Here is an 18,629-nt window from a genome sequence, read left to right on the forward strand (position 1 = left end):
AAATTATTCTACATTCCAATAATCCTGTAATTGGTTGTTTAAATATCATCCTCAATCTCTTGTGTTCGTGAAGAATCTCTCTAATGGTATTACCTAATTAAGTACTTTTAACTATAATATAATTAGATTAATATATATTTTGTGCGATGGTTGAATTCTTGAAATAATTAATAATATCAATTGGAGGACAAATGCACTTTTAAATAGTGGAAAAGGTAAAACCGCACGAATGTCTAATCAAAACTTTGGCATTAAGTGATTAATTAATTAATTAATTATTAAGATATAAATAATGCAGCTGCCTTGTCTAATCAAAATGTAATTAATTGGTGATTTCAGAATCAGAATAATTGTGAGTTGTTTTAGAAACATATATAACAAAAATATGTATTTTTGGAATGCATTCGAATACATAATATATATATATATATATATATATATAATGTAGTTATAATACATAGTCTATTTAGTTTCCAAACTTTAATTCATATTACATTTTAATTTTTTTTAAAAATGATTCTCATTTTCATATGGTTGTAAGTGTAATGGATGCATCGTCATCCATGGTTATTGAATGGATCCAATTGTTAAATTGGTTATTATTGGCCTTAAGTTTCACTTAGGAACTATTATGACATACTTTGGTGGGCAACAAATCCACGAAGCTCATAAAAATTGGCTTCCGATAACCATTTTGTGGAAGAAATTGAAGATGACGAAAATATTTGCGACTCGTCAAAATCGAACTGATCGACATATACCAGTCGATCAATACGGATATGTTTACGTTAGGTTTTAGTGAGTTTCAAAATAGAGCACGTGCTTTTAGATTTTTGAAGATAAAAATTATTTAAACCCAAATAATATATATATATTTTTTATTTTATTTTAAAATTTTAGTTAAAATTAGAAATAAAAATATATATACATATAATTAGTACTAAAAAATCAACTGAAAATCTCTTAATAATAGTTAAGCGCGGGATTAATGGTCAATAATTTCAGCATAGAGTTTACTATTATTGAGCTGGAACCAGTCTCTCAGGGTGAGGCTTTCATTTAATCTACCAAAATCATCCTCTTGCATATGTTGGACACGTGTCCAAATCTTAATTTTTCATCAATAATTAACTAACTTATTAAATTCATCAATCACTATTTTATTCTTTGACTTTTTTGAGGAAATACTAATTATAACCCACCAAAAAAAAAAAAAAAATCATAGACGAATTTTTTAAAATATTAATTTTCCTGTTTATTCTACTATATGCTTTATTTAGTTCTCTTATTACCACATTAATATTTCGTTAAAAAAAAAAATTCATAACTTAGTATATAGTACAAAATTAATTACGTTAATTAATTCAATCAATATAATTAGGCAGTTTGGCATTAAATGCCACAAAATGTCATTAGTAGAAAACTATAAATGAAAAGTGGATCTTCCACCAGAATTGGTTGCCAAATAGTTATTTGAGACTGACTTAAATTCCACAAACGGAACAAATACTTGTTACATAATTTAAGTGGATTAAACTAATTCCCACCAACAACAGACTGCAAATGTAACAAAGAGTTTCCTCCTGAGATAAGTTTAAATTTGTTTTGAATTACATTTCATGATCAACTATTTTTTGTGTGGATGGTGGGTAAGAAGTTGCATATTCTTTTTTTTTTTTTAAAAAAAGCACCGCATTACTAAACACTCATCATTTATCTAAAGTTTACAAGTTAAATAAAAATGTACAAACTACCATATTTTGTTTGTAAGTTTTATAAAATTATAAGTCCGCCCAATTACACACTAAAAAAGAAATCCTAAATGTTCTTACAGCTTATTCTGAAAATATATATTTAAAAGCAATTAGAACTGTTAATAAAAAAGCTACCTAGTTAAGTTGAACAAATTCAGATTATGCAATTTAATTATCTCGACCCTTTATTTTATTTAATTTAATTTTCAATTATAAAGGATCAAAATCTAAACATAAAACCTTCCTTATACTCGGGGGATGGAATGAATATACAAAACTAGTTCCCAAGAATTGTTACTAAGAAATTATGTGAAGACATATACATATATATATATATATATATATGATATCTAGAAGATTCTAATGAGGTTTTAGTAGAATCTAATCTATAGATTTTGTCTTTTGTCTTTTGTCTTTTATTACTCCCTATACAATCCCAGCAAGTAGATACGTACGGAGTACTTACACTGAGGAAGCTGAAAGAATTTAATAATACACTGACATCAAATAATAATATGATGACAATAATAGCAAAAACGACTAAAAATAAAAGAAAAAATATATATTTAAATTTCTTTTATGACATCATCCATTATCATATCAAAATAATCATAGTTTATTAAATATATATATATTATTTATTTATTTAATAATATTAATCCTTGTGTTTTTTTTTTCTAGAAAAGCGTTATTATTATTATTTATTTTTAATTTGTTTATTTTCACCCATATCACGAATTATGAAATGTTATTTTGTAATTTAATTTTCTCGGTGTCCTACCTTCTATCTTCCCACCCATCTCCTACCAACAACGGCTGAAGCATTTTTATTCCATCACTCCAATTGGATGTATTTGCCCCCTCCAGACCAAATTCTTCATACATCATTTAATGCGTTCATGAACATGTCAACCCTCCTTACTATTTCCAATATTTCTGGGGATCTCTTAATAGGATAAATTAATCTCAAGTAACTTAAAATGTATGGTGTGCCATGTCATGTAATGTGGTCACTGCATTCTCACATCAGTTCTCGTGTAATTCAGACAAAGGAATTTGCAAATACTAGTCGTTCGCACAAGAGTTAGAAAACTTAATATCTTTTTTATCTTTGTACTTCTTAAGATTTAAGGCATCACTTTCTGTTTTTGTTTCTCCACGGACATGGAAAGTGATTAATCAACCTTCAATTCTTGGATGGTAAAGTCTATCTTGAACTTTAGATGATCGATTTTTAATTATTACTGAATATATATATATGTCGTACTAATAATTTTTTAACTGAGTTTGGTGTAAAAACTTGTAGAATTGAGAAAAGCATGTATGAAGTTAGATTTTTAATTGGATCAAATCTTAAATCTACATAAAATTCATATCCCGAAATTATGAGATGTTATTTTCTATAATTTTGATTTTCTCAGTGTCCTACCTTCAATCTTCCCACCCATCTCTTACCAGTAAGAAAACATTTTTATTTCATAACTTCAACTGGATGTATTTGCCCCTCCAAACCAAATACTTCACACTACTCACCCATTAACAAGTACCTTATATGCCATTTAATGTGCTCATGTACATGTCGACCCTCCCCAATCTTTCCACTATTTCTGGAGATTCCTCAACAGAAAAAATTAATCTCAAGGAACATAAAATGTATGGTGTGCCATATCATGGAATGTTTGACACAGGGAAAAAGTAACTTATCTGACAGTCGTATAGAGCATCCAGTAAATTATGACAAAAACTCAATTAAAAGAAGAAAAAAGAAACGAAAAGAGAAAAACAAAGCTAAATTAGAAGTACCTGGTCATGGAATCATAAATGGGGTAGTTGTTAGTTAGCCTTGAGCCAAAAGTCCAGGTGAATTAAGACCGACCCTGGCATCAAAATCAAACTAAACAATCAAATTTTTACAGATTTTAGTGAAAGAAAGTGAGGATGTGTTCAAGCAATAAATAGCATTATAAATGTTCCGTGTTTGGGCATGGTTGATGTCACCTAATGCAAGTAGAACTACAATTTCTAAACGCTTTTCTTCACTCATTACATAGCTACACTTGTCCCACACTGAACACTGCCATTTAAGGCAGCCAGGGACAGGTGAAGTAATTAATCTGGTCCAACATTTTGGTGGTATATTCCTATTCACCCTATTTATTTCAGTCACCCAATTCACCTTATAAATTTCCAAGCTCACTTGGTCTTCTTTCCATGTAAACAAGAGTTATTTTTTGGCTTCTTCTCCTGAACAGAATATCCATCAATTAATGGAGTTCAATCTATTACACATCCTTGCTTTGCTCACTGTAAGCTTTTCTCTTGTAGAATCGTGTGCTTGTGAATCCATTTCGATTTTCTTATGCTGCATGTTTCTTTGCTTTGCTTCCTCTGATTGTAAACTAATGAAATGATGTAAATTTGTGTTGCAGCTTACTCTTGTGGCAAGTCATGCTGCTCTACCTCCTGAACTTTACTGGAATTCCATGTTGCCGACTACTCCCATGCCAAAAGTTGTCAAAGATCTTCTGCACCCAGGTTGGTCTCTGAAATGCTTAAAACTTGTCAATTAAGGTGTTAGTCACTATTCTCATAACCTCTTACAACACTGTCATCATTTTTGCAGTCTTCATGGAACACAAAAACACCGATGTTAGCATAGGAAAGGGAAGTGTAAATGTTAATGCAGGAAAGCCTGGGGCGACTTCTGTCAATGTTGGAAATGGCAGAGTAAATGTCAATACAGGCAAAGGAAAACCAGGCAGTGGCACCAATGTGAATGTTGGAGGCAAGGGAGTTGGAGTTAGCACTGCTGGGGGAACCAACGTTGGAGTTGGCAAGGGAGGGGTTTCCGTAAACACAGGGTACAAGGGGAAGCCTGTCCATGTTGGAGTAGGTTCAGGAAGTCCATTTGACTACTTATATGCTGCCACCGAGAATCAACTTCATGACCCAAGTGTAACTCTATTTTTCTTGGAAAAGGACATTAACCCTGGAAAAACAATGAACTTGCATTTCACTGAAACTTCAAATTCAGCAACATTCTTGCCACGCCAGGTTGCAAAATCAATTCCATTTTCATCTGGCAAGTTTCCAGAAATCTTGAACCATTTTTCCCTCAAGCCTGGATCAGTGGCAGCTGATATGATAAAAACAACCATCAAAGAATGCGAGGAAAGTGGGATCAAAGGAGAGGAAAAATATTGTGCAACTTCATTAGAATCAATGGTAGATTTCTGCATTTCAAAGCTTGGCAAAAATGTCCAGGCAATTTCCACAGAGGTAGAAAAACAAACCCCGATGCAGAAGTACACAATTGCTGCAGGAATAAAGATGAGAAAAGTCGATAAATCTGTAGCATGTCACAAGCAGAAGTATCCATATGCAGTGTTCTTCTGCCACGCAACACAAACCACGAGTTCTTACATAGTTCCCTTGGAGGGTGCCGATGGGACAAAAGCAAAAGCGGTAGCAGTCTGCCACGAGGATACATCAGCATGGAACCCAAAGCATTTGGCTTTTCAAGTGCTCAAAGTGAAGCCAGGAACTATTCCAATCTGTCATTTCCTTCCCGAGGATCATATTCTCTGGGTTCCCAAGTAGAAACCTTCATAATCCACTCAGACGCCCATAGTTCAACCAAGTCAATCAATATGGTTTTACCTGGAACAGCTCAACCTTTCAGTTTTAGAATAATGCACTCGAACCTAATCTACGTTCAGTTATGCCTATACTTGTAATGTTTGCATAGTTATGTGTTTTATGTCATATGTTCAATAATAGATATTCTCTTATAAATGGTCCTACGTTCATGCTATTACTGGTTGTGCATTTAAAAATATATGGTTCCCTCAAAAATAATAATCAAGTAATCACCAAAAAAAAAAAAGAAAAACAAGAATAAAATAAAACTAAAAGTGAGCAGACAAGAAGTAGATCAACAGGATTCCATTCATAATAAAAATCAAAGATTCACCGCAAAAAAGGGGGAAACAAAAAACTTAAAAAAGAAAGACAAACAATTTGTCACAATTTGTCACAATTTGTCACCTTCCAATCTATCAGAGTTAGACCAAATACACTTTACAAAGTCAGAGCGCAGCTACTAATAAGTGCTTGGGAGTTAAACCTATGCAGAGCGAAACCATCAGAAAATTTAAAAAACAAAACCGCACAAGAAAATTAGAGTATGCTAAAAATTAATATCTCTGGTTCTATTACAAATAAAAATTAATCAGAACATGTGCAAAACCCTACAGAAAATCAAAAATCTACCTTTCCCTTTGATCTCAACTCACCACCACTCAATGGTCAAAAGAAAATCCTCCTGTCATAATTCAGTCAAAAAGATTCAAGGACTAGACTAGTTTGATGAAATCTTTAGAGGGAGGGAAGTTAGGCAATTCAAATGTCAGCATGCTAACATAATGATAAAGAATTGAATATTAGTTGCATAACATACATGTGAATTTCATTTTCTGCTTAATATGGGCTTAAACTTGAAAGGTGGTCCAACTCTATTCCTTCCTATGAATTATCTTTGAAGTTATGTTTTCAGCTTGCTGTGACGATTCAGCTAGATAGAATTCTGAAAGCCAATTGTAAGAACTAATTATTTCATCAAGGCATCTAAACAAACTATTTCTCATGAAGGAGAAAACTATCTTCTAAGCCTTACTAAAAACTAATCAAAATTATAATTTCTCAACTTTAACAAAAAAAATTAATAAACAAATGATCATTTCTCAGCTGATCCCTGACAATGACAAGCAGTCCTAAATCAGCAGCAATAATCTGACATGAACTCTGCTAGAGTCTTGAGAGAATAATGCCACATCCAAGAGCAAAACATATTGAGCCTGTACCCAATAAATCAGACATCTGATGGAAGCAATAGAATACATTTCATCCTAGGCCCCGAAACCAACCCAAAGGCTCCAAATTAATTAATATTGCCTAGAGCATCAGATATTCCTACCACTTTGATTGAAAATCACAAGCGTATTCAATAACCAGACTCAAGAAGCATATATAGTAAACTAATGCAGTAGAAATGATTAAAAAAGAAAATACCTTTCTAATAAATTAGTATGCAAGGGTCCACAATTTCTCTTAATGTGCCTATCTTCGAAAGCGATTAAGCTTGTCGCCAGCTGCTTAAGAAAACATATGCTTGCTTGACATTATACCTTGAAGTCTTGCATGTTAAAGATAGAGTTCACCGAGCACTTAAATTACATCCTCGTATGATACAACTAAGTCTGCATCTAGTGGGCATGTCAGCTAGTCTACTCTGGAGAAGCAGGATATTACCGCCGTTATTATTCTTCAACAAGCTTTTAGATTATGTCAGAATGCTTATTTCAAGCAGCAAACATGCAAGGCTTTCCTTGTCACAAGAACATTTTTTCTTTAGCTTGAATGCATAAGCCAGCTCCTTTGATTATTAGATAAATCTGGAACCAGACAATCTGAATAACAGCACGTGGACATTCAAGTAATTGATTGCATATACTATACTTTGATCCATATTGCCGTCAATTCTGTCCCTCCAATATCACCAAACTCTCAACCAAGAATGCAATATTTTCTCAGCACACTAAACGCAGGGAGGGATAGCTTCATTGGTAAATTGATCAGCCTGGGAAGACTCAGACAAGAACATTCAATTTGACATGTAAAAGGACTGGCTGAATAGTTAACCAACCTAAGCATTTGGAAGAATAGCTTCACCAGTACATTGATCAACTTGGAAATTCTCCAAAGAGCCCCATGTTCTTCCAACTTTCAGTTTGACATGTAAAGGAACTGGCAAGACATATAAAAGGAACTATGGTCAATATTTATTAATAAAACTATCATAAAATATCAAATGAATTTGCCACATACCGAGAAGAGACGCGGCACTTTCCATGCTCATTTTCACCAACAATGCAGCTTCCTTTATAGCAGAAGGATCAACTTCCAGCACAAGTTCATCATGTACCTAAAAATGGAGATTCAATACTCTAATGAATATATTCAGCCAACAGATACTTACAAATTAAAGAAAATGTGAAGAAAAAGGAAAATTTAAAAGTTTTGTGGTTCATATTGTGCCTCGGTCCTCAACTTTCGCTAAAACGACTCCATCTTACACAGCTTGGGTTTTCTCCCTTATTAACAAGAAAATCAAAATTTACAAGAACATTCCCCATAGTTAAAGAAGAAATTAGAAGAAATTTTCTCTTACTCTTAAAGAGTATTTCATACAGATCACAAGATACTGACCAAACTTCCCAAACAGCTCAGAAAGAGTTCACATGGAACATGAAAGGAAAGAGAAATTGTATTGAGAACGAATCTATAAATCTCACACGAGGAGACAATTTGAAATTTCTTCACAAAATGAAGAACCATTAGAGAAGAGATGAAGATAACGTAGAAGAAAAAGTGAAGGAAGCCCATAAACAAGTTCACATACAAGAAATTTTTTAAAAGCCTAGTTCCAGTATTTGTCATGAAGAGAATTAAGAGACTACTTACGATGTTAATAATCTCCAAAATATAGGCTCGAGAAGAAAATTAAGAAGCATGTCTGTGAATTTCTTGATTTTTCTTCCACCTACTTGGTTTCATTAACTCCTACTAATTTCTTGGATTCATTTTATTTTCTTGTGAAGGAAATCAACAAGAGATTTCATAAAAAAGAAGAAAAAAGTCTGGGACATTCTTAAATCAAATTTCTTAATCTTACAACACTCTAAAACACGAGGACAATTTTTTCAAATGGGTAAGAATAATGTTGAGGACAATAATTAAATATTATTAGTATTATATGATCTAAAGTATTAAGAACTTTTAAAGATTATTTCAGATTTCAATTTCTACACTATTTTGACAGAATAAGACATATTATTAAGAAGGTTATCTGTTTCAGCATCTCGTTTATCATTGGACATCCAGTTGGTGGTGAATGGATCTCACTCAGCTGAGCTCCTTGCTAGGGATGATGCTGGTTCAGCCAAGAGCAAGAACATAATCGTCCTTATTCATTATTACATTTTTTGGACTATGCGGAGAGGAAGGCAGAGAAGACTTCTGAAGGTCATGTATATGGCTTTTGTAGAATTACAGATCTATGGCTCCAGACCTTAGATATCTTGTTTAAAGGTCATCCTCCAATCAGTGAAGAATATCTAGGGACCTTCTGAGGGTTGGCTATTTCTGTTGTGTAATCTTCCTCTCTCTCGTGTACACGTCTTTGGTATGAAATACTCTTTTTTTTTTCCTCAAAAGAAAAAAAAAATAAAGGCAGATGGAATTACAGAAAAAAAAAGTAGTGAGGATAGGAATCCTTATGCGCAAAGAACAAAACAATATTTAAATCTCTACATAGATTACGATTTTATAATTTTACTAGGTAATATGCTTCCTATTTAGATTGTATGAGAACATCCTTAGCGTATTAGAATTCATTTACTAAGTGTATACTAAATGTAATTAGGATGAATACCCACATGTCTAATTAATTATGTATTTTCTTTTATTATTTAATTAATTATGTGTTTTCTTTTATTGTTCATGAGAAGATGTATACATAAGGTCCTAATATTCAGTAAAACATAAAACATTCTTTTCTTCCACATGATATCAGAGTCATAAGTGAAAAAAAATCCTAACTCAGTTACAAATCCTAATCGACCTTCATTGCTGAAATAAGAACCTAAACAAACTAGCCTTCATATACAGCCACCACTATCATCACCAGCCTTCATGGCTGGAAAATCCCTAGTTGCAAGACCCAATGCCACACACCACCAGCAACCAGCTGCTACTCCCTGAAGCAGCACAACTGGCTCATAAGGCTCCAGCAGAGCGACCAGCGATGCACAGTCACCCAGCAGCTCGCTCACCACTGTGCGCTGCTCTCTGCTCAGCAACCAGCCTTGCACATACCCAGCAGAACACCCACCACAGCATGCTGCCTCTGCTCCACCTATGACCTCTGGTTTTTGCTCCAACCACCGCCCGCAGCAGTTCCTCCAGATGCTGCCCTTGTTATCTAGCTGCAACAAGCAGTGCCATCACCTATTGAACCAGCTTTCATTGCCTGAATTTTCCGGCCATGTCTAAAGCAACCTCACAGGTCACTGGCACTAAGAAAAAATTGGGAACTTTTCAATCAAATGGGAAATTCCAACCAATTCAGGCAGAATGTCTTAATGGAAAAATTACCGGAATTAGTCATAACTGACTCAAACAATGCTAAAAAAACAGGAAACTCAGTCATATTCTGGCACCGGTTCAAAATCGGGAGATCTACAATTTGATGCATGATATGGAGAATATTCAATGATAATGGCTTCGCTCTAGAATTCAATGTTATCAGAGAGAAGCAACACTTGTATGTAGTAAAAATTTGGTCTGCAAAGCAAGAAAGTAAATAAGCGACATAGTAAGCTAATCTACTGAAAAATTGGTGGAGGAACTGGATCAGTATCGTTGTCTCACTATGGACTGCAATAAAAAAGATGCAGTGGCCCTGAAGAATTTTGTGGAAAAGGATAGAGCATACAAATTCTTGGTTGATCTTAATGCAGAATTTGACCAGGTACGAGTTTAAATATTGGGGAAAAAAAGACATGTTTTCACTGAATGAAGTTATTTCAATTATAGTTGCAAAAGAAAGCAGGAGAAAAGTTATACTAGAACTCTGCTCCACTAAAAGCTCAACAATAATAAGTAAAGGCTCCAAACCACCCAACATGCAAGGAGCCGAGTCACAATGAAATGCCAGCAACTGGTCGAGAGAACAGAAATAATCTCTAGTGTACTTTCTGCAAAAAACCAAGGCACATCAAGGGAAAAATTCCCTAAAAATTGGGGTACAAGAACAATGCCCTAATCCCTCAAGAAAAGGCACATGTTGGCAACCAACAAGGGGAAGAGCAGACTATAAATCTTAGTGATTTTAGGGCAAAAATCGAGTGTTTGAGGACTAGACTTGACTCTCTGGAAAAACCAAGAGGTAGAAGTCTATAGGCACATTCAGGTATGTTATTTACATTTCATGGTTTAAATGCCTTTAGATAAACCTTTTATATTTGCCCTAGATTATAAACTCAAGAACCACCAGACCACATGATCAACTCTTTTAAACATTTTAACACCTATTTCTCATGCCAGCAATAAGAAAATCATTACTGCTGATAGTTCACTAGCCACATTGACAAGAGTTGGAAACATAAAATTCAGTCCTCACTTTACTCGTACTAATGTACTTCATGTTTCCAAAGTATGCACAAATCCAATACCAATAACTAAATTATCACATGACCCAAATTGTTAAGTGATCTTCTCTTCTTCTCTCTGAATTTCAGGACCAAAACTTACAAAAAATGATTGGACATGTTGAAGCTCGAAACGGATTATACTTCCTGAATGCATCTGAAATGGCACAGAAGATTAAGACACCCTTCTTTCTCTATCCTCAAGGTTATATTTCCCTCTTTATTTAAAGATTAGGACACCCCGGTTAAAGTTTCCTGATTCTAGCATGATTTCTTTTTCAATTAGAATCCTTGATTCTAGGCTGATTTAGGCAGCTAATCTTATTAGATTTTTTCTTCTAGAATGTCTCCTAAGTTTTCTCTGTAGATGTTTATATATACTGTACAGAGTAAATCAAAATACAGATCAGAAAATTCTATTCAATCACTCTGATTTCATAGTATCAGAGCAAAGTTTCTTACTAGCTCAAGAAAACATAAAATCATTAACCTTTTCTTCACTGTAACCATGTCTAGAACGAGTCAAACATCGTCCTTGGAAGAATCGTCCACTATTTTTCCAAGGAATACCAGTAATATAATATTCTTTCTTTAATAGAAGTGAATCACTCACTGCAAATCACCCACCACAGATTGAATGAATCAAATTTCCGTGAATGGTTTCGATCTGTGTTGTTAGTCATCCAAGGAAAAGGGAAAGAGTGTTATCTCACTCGTGAAATCCCTTCTCCAGCCAAGACTAACGCTAACTACAGGTCATTGGAGCCGATAAATACATTGCAATGCCCTAGATGAACAACTTCAGAGAACCACACATTGGGTGCACTAGCTGTTCTACAATACAGCACATGAAATTTGGAAAGCAACTCAGGAGATGTATTCGGATCTTGAAAACTTGTTGAAAGACCCATGAGAAACCACTAGACTGGAAACCACTAGATACTTTGGAAACCATTTACCCTAGTAATCTAGTGTTGTACATGGGTGGCACTCCCTTGACGTCTTTTACTTAATATACTTATACTTTTTATTTAGAAAAAAAAAGTGATAGAATAGAAAAATAACAACTTGGTTGCTACTATACGTGCTTTTTTGTTTCAAAAATCATGTATCCAAACGCTACTGGAGGAAAATTGTATTGACTATCACATATCTTATAAATATGTCAGTATTTAGGGTGTTAACATTTCGCAACCACGTGGAGTCTTAGCTATTTTATTTCCTAATGTAAGAGTCACAAAACAACCTTATCCCAAGAGTCTTTAAATGTGTTGCCTATGTTCGCATACATCAATCTCAAAGGGGGAAACTTGCTCCAAGTTCTATCAAGTGTGTGTTCATGGGTACTCACCTACATAGAACAGATATAAATGCTACCACCTTTCCATCCAAAAATTTTATATATCCACTGATGTTACTATTGTTAAGACCTAGTCATTCTTTAATCAACTTTATTATCGAGAGGAGAGTATATTGGAAAATAAGGAAGACTTATTCTTCTTTGACATTCCCTTACCCTCAAATGTTACACTCTGTACACCCTATCAAATAACCAGAACACCAGAAAACCTGAGTACACAAAATTAGCATGAACCAATAGCATTAGAAAACCAAAGTCCACAAAACTCCCAACCTTACAGGACTCATGGTCTTCTCAAGTGTACTCAAAAAGGAAAAACTTGGACCCCGATCCAAAACAAATTCAAACATCTAAGTCAGGTATTGGAAATTAGGTAGACTTTGAGAACTCTTTCCCTTCTTATATAGACATAACTATTGCAGTTAAAAAAGGGACGATAGAATGCACTAAGCATCCACTTTATCCGATCTCGAATTTTGCGTCATTTAGAGAGTATTTTCCGTCTCACAAAAACTTTCTTGAAAGTCTAAATGTAATGTTTATTCCTAATATACTATCTAAGGTTTTAAACCTGTGAGAATGAAAAATTACTATAAATGTTGAAATATAAGTGCTAAAAAAGAACCAGATATAGAAATGGACTTACAACAAGGAAAGAGATCTATAGGGTGCAATTGAGTGTCTACTATAAAGTACAAACCTGATAGAACGATAGAAAAGTACAAAGCAAGACTAGTGGCCAGAAGGTATACATAAAACTTATGAGGTTGACTACCAAGATACCTTTGAACTTGTTGCGAAAATGAATACAGTACATATACTATTATCTTTGGCTAAATTTTAGTTGTCAATTGTAACAATTTAATGTAAAAAATATTTTTCTGCATGAAGAGTTAGAAGAAGAAATCTACATGCAAATTCCCTTTGGGATTTACCAAAGAAATAGGAGGAAATAAAGTGTGTAACCTAAAAAATGCACTTTACAAGTCAAGCAATCCCCTAGAGCATGGGAAGTATATATTATCCTCGATTTAGTATAACACGACAAGACCAAAAACATTGAAATTGACAAACATTTCATCAAGTAAAACTGAATAGTTTATTTTTTAAAAAAATGAACAGTAGTTTGATATGTACACTGTATATATCCAACACCTTACAACTTGATTAAAGGGCTGAGCAATCTTGAATTTCAAACAATTATTATCAAGTTAGGGTTGGATAATATTTACTCACCAACTTGAGAGAGAATGTTGGAAAGTATATATGAAGTATAATTAGGATAAACGATACGTTAGTAAATACCCACATGTGCAATTAATTATGTATTTATTTTTACGATTCACAAGAAGATATATATATAGAGCCCTAATATTTAATAAAACATACAACACTAAATTTTTTCACATCGTTTACTTAAGAATTAGCTTTGAAGTAGAATAATTTACCTGCAAAAGAATTCGGCAGCGACCCTTCAACATATGATACTTCGTCTCAAGAGAAGAATTAGATATTGATCCATCAATTCCAACAATTACAGAGTAGACGTTTATCATTGCAATCTTGATTATATCAGCAGCAGATCCCTATTAAGAAGAGAGCACAACATAAGATTTCGATTTATCGCACTTTTTACCCAAACCAAAGGAAAAGAGGGGAAACTTTGTTAACCTGACAGATAGAATTCACGGCTTGTCTCTGAGCTTTTGACTTTTCTTTAATATTCCCAAATTTTATTTTTGACAAGAAGCGTTTTCTTCCCATGAGTGTCTTAACATAACTGCACCAAAATTAACGATATAGCATATGGACTTTCACACAAATAAAACTAAAACATAATAAATAAACTCAAAGGGCGTTATTGATGATGACCATAAGATTTCTGAAAATTGTGTTGGAATGTGTGAATTCATCCACGCATATGTGGATTTGTGTGCATGTATTAATAGACACTTTAAATATCTTCCATTTTATGAACTAAATAACAGTGAATTAAGTAAGCTATTGTACATAAACGTACACAAAATATACACATACAAATATAACTCGCACATAGAAGTATATGCACATACATACATCTCCTAATCACCGAAATCTGCAGAACAAAATAGTTAGAGATAACTGGATGACAATTCCATGCCTATCCATAAATGCAAATTCACACATCAACTAAAGCTTTTTCCCGCAGTAAAGAGGCAAATCTATGAATAGCAATATGGAATGAGTAAGACCCTCACCCTTTCTGACGGCAACCTGAAACTGCTTCATGAAGCCAAGATGCAACTCCGGGGAAAGAGCTCTTAAAGCTTTTAATTTTTTCTTTAGCCGCATCTGAACTGCAATTTAGTTGTTCTGCAAGAGTATTTGCACCCATTCCATATAGAATGCCATAAACCAACCTTTTGGTCTGATCCCTCTCAAGGGAGCTAACAGAATCTTCTACCCTCCCAGTCCATCTTGCAGCTATCATGGTAAAAACATCATTTTGAGGATTACTAAGGAGTTCAATTAGTGAAGTGTCTCCAGAGAAGTGTGCCATGAGCCGTAACTCTATCTGAGAGTAATCTGCGGCTAAAAGTAACCAATTCTCCTGCAAAACAATAAAAGAAATTTCCTTCTCAAGCAAAATGAACCAAAAATATAATGCAGTAACTGATATGAGCAGAACATTTTTCTCAAAAGAAACCTCTAAAGTAAAAGTTATGATAGGATGCACAATAAGCAAATAAAACCAAGACGAAATGAATCCAACAAAGTAAAGGTTGCTAATACAAAATAACGATAGGAGGATGTTATGGGCCACCCAGCATATCAACAGAACAAGGATACACCATTTCAAGAAACCACATTCAGTGGGCTTGTATACAAGTGGGCATGAAAGAGGAGGAGATAAAGCTTACTGCCTTATTGATTGAAATTAAGACAGTTTTTGATGTAATAATTTGGTTTTCCTATAGATGTGGGAGTTTGAAGCACAAAATCCTAGCATAGTTTTAACTTTTTACTAGGGTAGGATTACTACTAGATTTAACATTTTAGCAGGAACTTTTATAATTATTATATTTTTGAAATTAGGATTTTGCTTCTTATTTAGTTATAACTCCTTTTTTTTTTTAACAAGAAAAATCAAATTTGCTATACTGTATTAGGAAAAGCCATGAATCCACCAAAAAGATGATCCCTATACAAAGGACTAAGGGTTCTGAACCAATGGTTCCTGATGTATGCAAAAGAGGAAGACAAGAAATCAAAAGCTCTCCAGTTCCTCCATTTCCAAGTGAACCAAAATATAGAGAGGGAAATGAGGGCTAAAAATTTTTTTCAGTGCTGGCAGGTAAGGATACAATTCCAAGCAAAAATTTTATCGTTAATCGAGGCACTAACTACCCGAGACAGATGAGAAGACAAAGAGCTGATTCCAAAACTTGCGAATTTCTGGGCACCAAAGAAGAAGACAGTTCAGGGACACTCATTAAAGGACAAATAAAAACACTGATCAACTGTGGTTCTGCCCTTCTTCATAAGATTATCAATGGTTTAAAAATTTTATCTCCAAGTTGCTTCCTAAAAAACTACTGTTGGGTTGTTAACTTCAGACCACTTTCTGTTCTTCTTGATTAAGTATTTAGTCTGCTAGAGAAAATCCACCATATCACCACGCAATAAGCTGAGATCCACTTTCTAAAATAGCTTGACCCGGTCCGAATTCAGGTTTCTTGCTCTCCTCCTTAACCCTAGCCACATCTGTAATACTGTGAGTCCTCTCACGGATTCCAACCTTCATGTTAATGACATCTCCATGTTGCATGAAGGGCAGGCGATTTTGTGAACCACTCTTGGCACCTCCACCCACAGTCATCTGGCAATCCATGCTCCGAAGATACACTTGTAGAAGCTTCTTCCGCTTTATGGTATGTCCCAACTGTATCTAGTTATAGGTCCTTGTAAAGAGAAATCAGACAAAGTGGAACCAGATTTTATCCGGTCTTTCCTTCCGTACAAACCTATTGTGATAGAATGTTAGGACTCATTAGTACAGAACCCAAAGACCTGCTTAAGTCTGAGTGCTTGAAAAACTTTAAGAGAGAAATATTCTGCATAATTTATATTTAGTATAGGTGGCCTCTTTAAGGCTTACATCTTAGGATACAACTGCTAATTACGATCATAACTACCTCAACAAAGAAGTAGATCAAGAATTATACTTTTATATAACTACCACACAACTACTTTTTCCTTTTTCAAAATAGATCTACTGCCCAGTGTCACAATATACACAAAATGAGTTGTACAACTCATAACTTAATAAAGCTTCCTAAAACTCTAAATTTTCAGAATCAGCTAAATATCCCCCATAACAGACAATAATGTAAAAATTACATTACATGTTCTTCTAGTAGTTATAACAGAAAATAAAAATAAAAATTTCATCATTATAAAAGCTCATAGTACTAAAAAGGTTTTAATTTCCTTCCATTCTCCATACAGAGAAGGGGGAGAAATGAAATTATGTGTATCTTATCTTCTTGGATTACCTAATGCAAGGAACTAATTATCAGAACTACTAACTGTAAACGATTTGGTTCTGGGTTTTGCAAGCATATTCAAGCTTCTCCCCTATTCCCTTTCTAAATTTCACTTCTGGGCCTGTTCATAGGTACAAAATAATTCAAATATATATACGCTAGTAGAAGCAGTTGAGCTCCAGTTGACATGTGGCAGATTTCATTTTCCTCCCTCAACAACTAAAAAAAATGCACCATTTAAGCGAGATAAAGAAGAAAACACTGAACTTGGTCTTTATTTTGCCACATTCAAATTCATTTTCTTCCCCTTCCATTCTGTCAAAGAGACGTTAGTTATATTCTAAAAGCATCTTGAAAAGAAATTGCAGGTAACCATTACCTGGGTAGGAAGAAAGAAATTGCGAGCATTAATTCTACAACAATCATCATCAATATCAGTTCCAGTTTTCTCTTCGTTCAATTGGAGGTCCACCATATGCTCAACACACTTCAATTCAGAAAGATCAAAGATGCAATTTCACAAACATTAAGTTTCAACTTAAGATTTAGAGAGGTATAGAGGAAGAAACAACACAGAAGAGGTAAGCATGAATGCAGGATAGTATCCAAACCTGAAGATTAGGCTCCTCAATCGACAGTCGTCCAGTTGCAGTCGATGTCTGCAGCCAGTGACCATGTACTCTGTATTTCTGTGTCTCGCTACATAGCCTAGCTAGTGAACAAATTGATCCTAGTGTACCATTGAACAGCTTTGCCAGAGTTCGATGCTGTTTAATAACTGGAATTATCGGATGCTCATTCCTGAAATGGACCAAATCCAGAAAAATGCAAGATTTAACGATGGATAAAAAGATAGCTCATTAACAAATAAATGAAAATCTCTATGGTGATTCAATAGCCACAAACATGTTTTTCTTTCATTTTCTTAAAAAATATATTCGAATCCTTGAAGCAGGAGAATTAAGACACTACAACATTATACAGAGAAAAAAAGTTCAATTTATTAAATGAGCAGTACTTCAAAAAACAGTTTTTCTCATTGGTACTCCAAAAAACATGAAATGTGTTCATAAGAAATTCTCAATATAATATGCACCTCAAGAAGAAAAAATTTTCCATCAAGATAACAAGAAAAAGAAATTGAATTCTACCTTTACCTTAATATATCTAGGCAATGTTTATCAGTGCTTGGATGTTGTTTCCCTTTAGAATGACCGTCTGGTATCGGCAACTTCAAGTGCCTGTAGAGTACATTAGCAATATCTGCTGCTGTATATAGTGAAAATGTCATTCCAGCCAGTTTGTAAGCTTCCTTCTCAAGGCACCTCAGCTTCTTACCCAACACATTACGTGCCTGTAGGCATCCCTCTAAATCAACCCCTATTCCCCAAAGCTCCATGTCTGCAAGAACATTAACCTGATACACAAAGGTAAGCATTTCTATGGCATCAAATACTTCCAAGAACATATCCAGTTTGAGAATGAAATTATTTTTGAACCTTGATTGGATGGTTTCCAGATATGGGCAATCTACATCAGCAACTTAACTACTAAGCGGCTTAGATGCATTTGCTTTTATGGGAAAAATATTCAAGGGAAAGGAGAACAACCCACGTGAACCTGAATCATCAAAATGTCTAAACCAAAGCCTCCACACCACCTTAAAGTGCAGAAAGAGATGGCAATGAGACTTAGCTCCCCTAAAGCACATAACAAATAT

The 18,629-nt window shown here is 34.3% G+C and overlaps 2 protein-coding genes across 6 annotated transcripts in view; one reads left to right on the forward strand and one right to left on the reverse strand.

The window, feature by feature from the left end:
* Positions 1 to 3,693: 3,693 nt before the first annotated feature.
* Positions 3,694 to 18,629, reverse strand: part of LOC110812459 (MUS308 and mammalian DNA polymerase-like protein) — a 51,072-nt gene continuing 36,136 nt past the window's right edge. The window contains exons 19-29 of one of the 5 annotated variants that reach the window (XM_088207124.1): positions 18,067 to 18,326; positions 17,521 to 17,710; positions 17,289 to 17,396; positions 14,621 to 14,973; positions 14,055 to 14,163; positions 13,832 to 13,969; positions 7,641 to 7,737; positions 7,491 to 7,559; positions 6,825 to 7,392; positions 6,214 to 6,339; positions 3,694 to 6,078 (exon numbers count right to left, since the gene is read on the reverse strand). In XM_088207124.1, the coding sequence (XP_088063250.1) occupies positions 7,388 to 7,392; positions 7,491 to 7,559; positions 7,641 to 7,737; positions 13,832 to 13,969; positions 14,055 to 14,163; positions 14,621 to 14,973; positions 17,289 to 17,396; positions 17,521 to 17,710; positions 18,067 to 18,326 (1,329 nt within the window). In that variant the 3' untranslated portion in view covers positions 3,694 to 6,078; positions 6,214 to 6,339; positions 6,825 to 7,387. Of the gene's footprint in view, positions 6,079 to 6,213; positions 6,340 to 6,824; positions 7,560 to 7,640; positions 7,738 to 13,831; positions 13,970 to 14,054; positions 14,164 to 14,620; positions 14,974 to 16,221; positions 16,388 to 17,288; positions 17,397 to 17,520; positions 17,711 to 18,066; positions 18,327 to 18,412; positions 18,570 to 18,629 lie in introns of those variants that run through there. The other 4 variants (XM_088207123.1, XM_088207125.1, XM_088207126.1 and 1 more) reach the window with 4 other exon arrangements.
* On the forward strand, positions 3,824 to 5,568 carry RD22 (BURP domain-containing protein). The gene is made up of 3 exons (XM_022031538.2): positions 3,824 to 4,060; positions 4,184 to 4,289; positions 4,378 to 5,568. The coding sequence occupies exons 1-3, from the start codon at positions 4,022 to 4,024 to the stop codon at positions 5,352 to 5,354; spliced, it is 1,122 nt and encodes a 373-aa protein (XP_021887230.1). The 5' UTR covers positions 3,824 to 4,021; the 3' UTR covers positions 5,355 to 5,568.

The sequence above is a fragment of the Carica papaya genome, chromosome 7 (assembly GCF_054855325.1).
Source record: "Carica papaya isolate Zhongbai chromosome 7, ASM5485532v1, whole genome shotgun sequence".
Taxonomy (NCBI): domain Eukaryota; kingdom Viridiplantae; phylum Streptophyta; class Magnoliopsida; order Brassicales; family Caricaceae; genus Carica; species Carica papaya.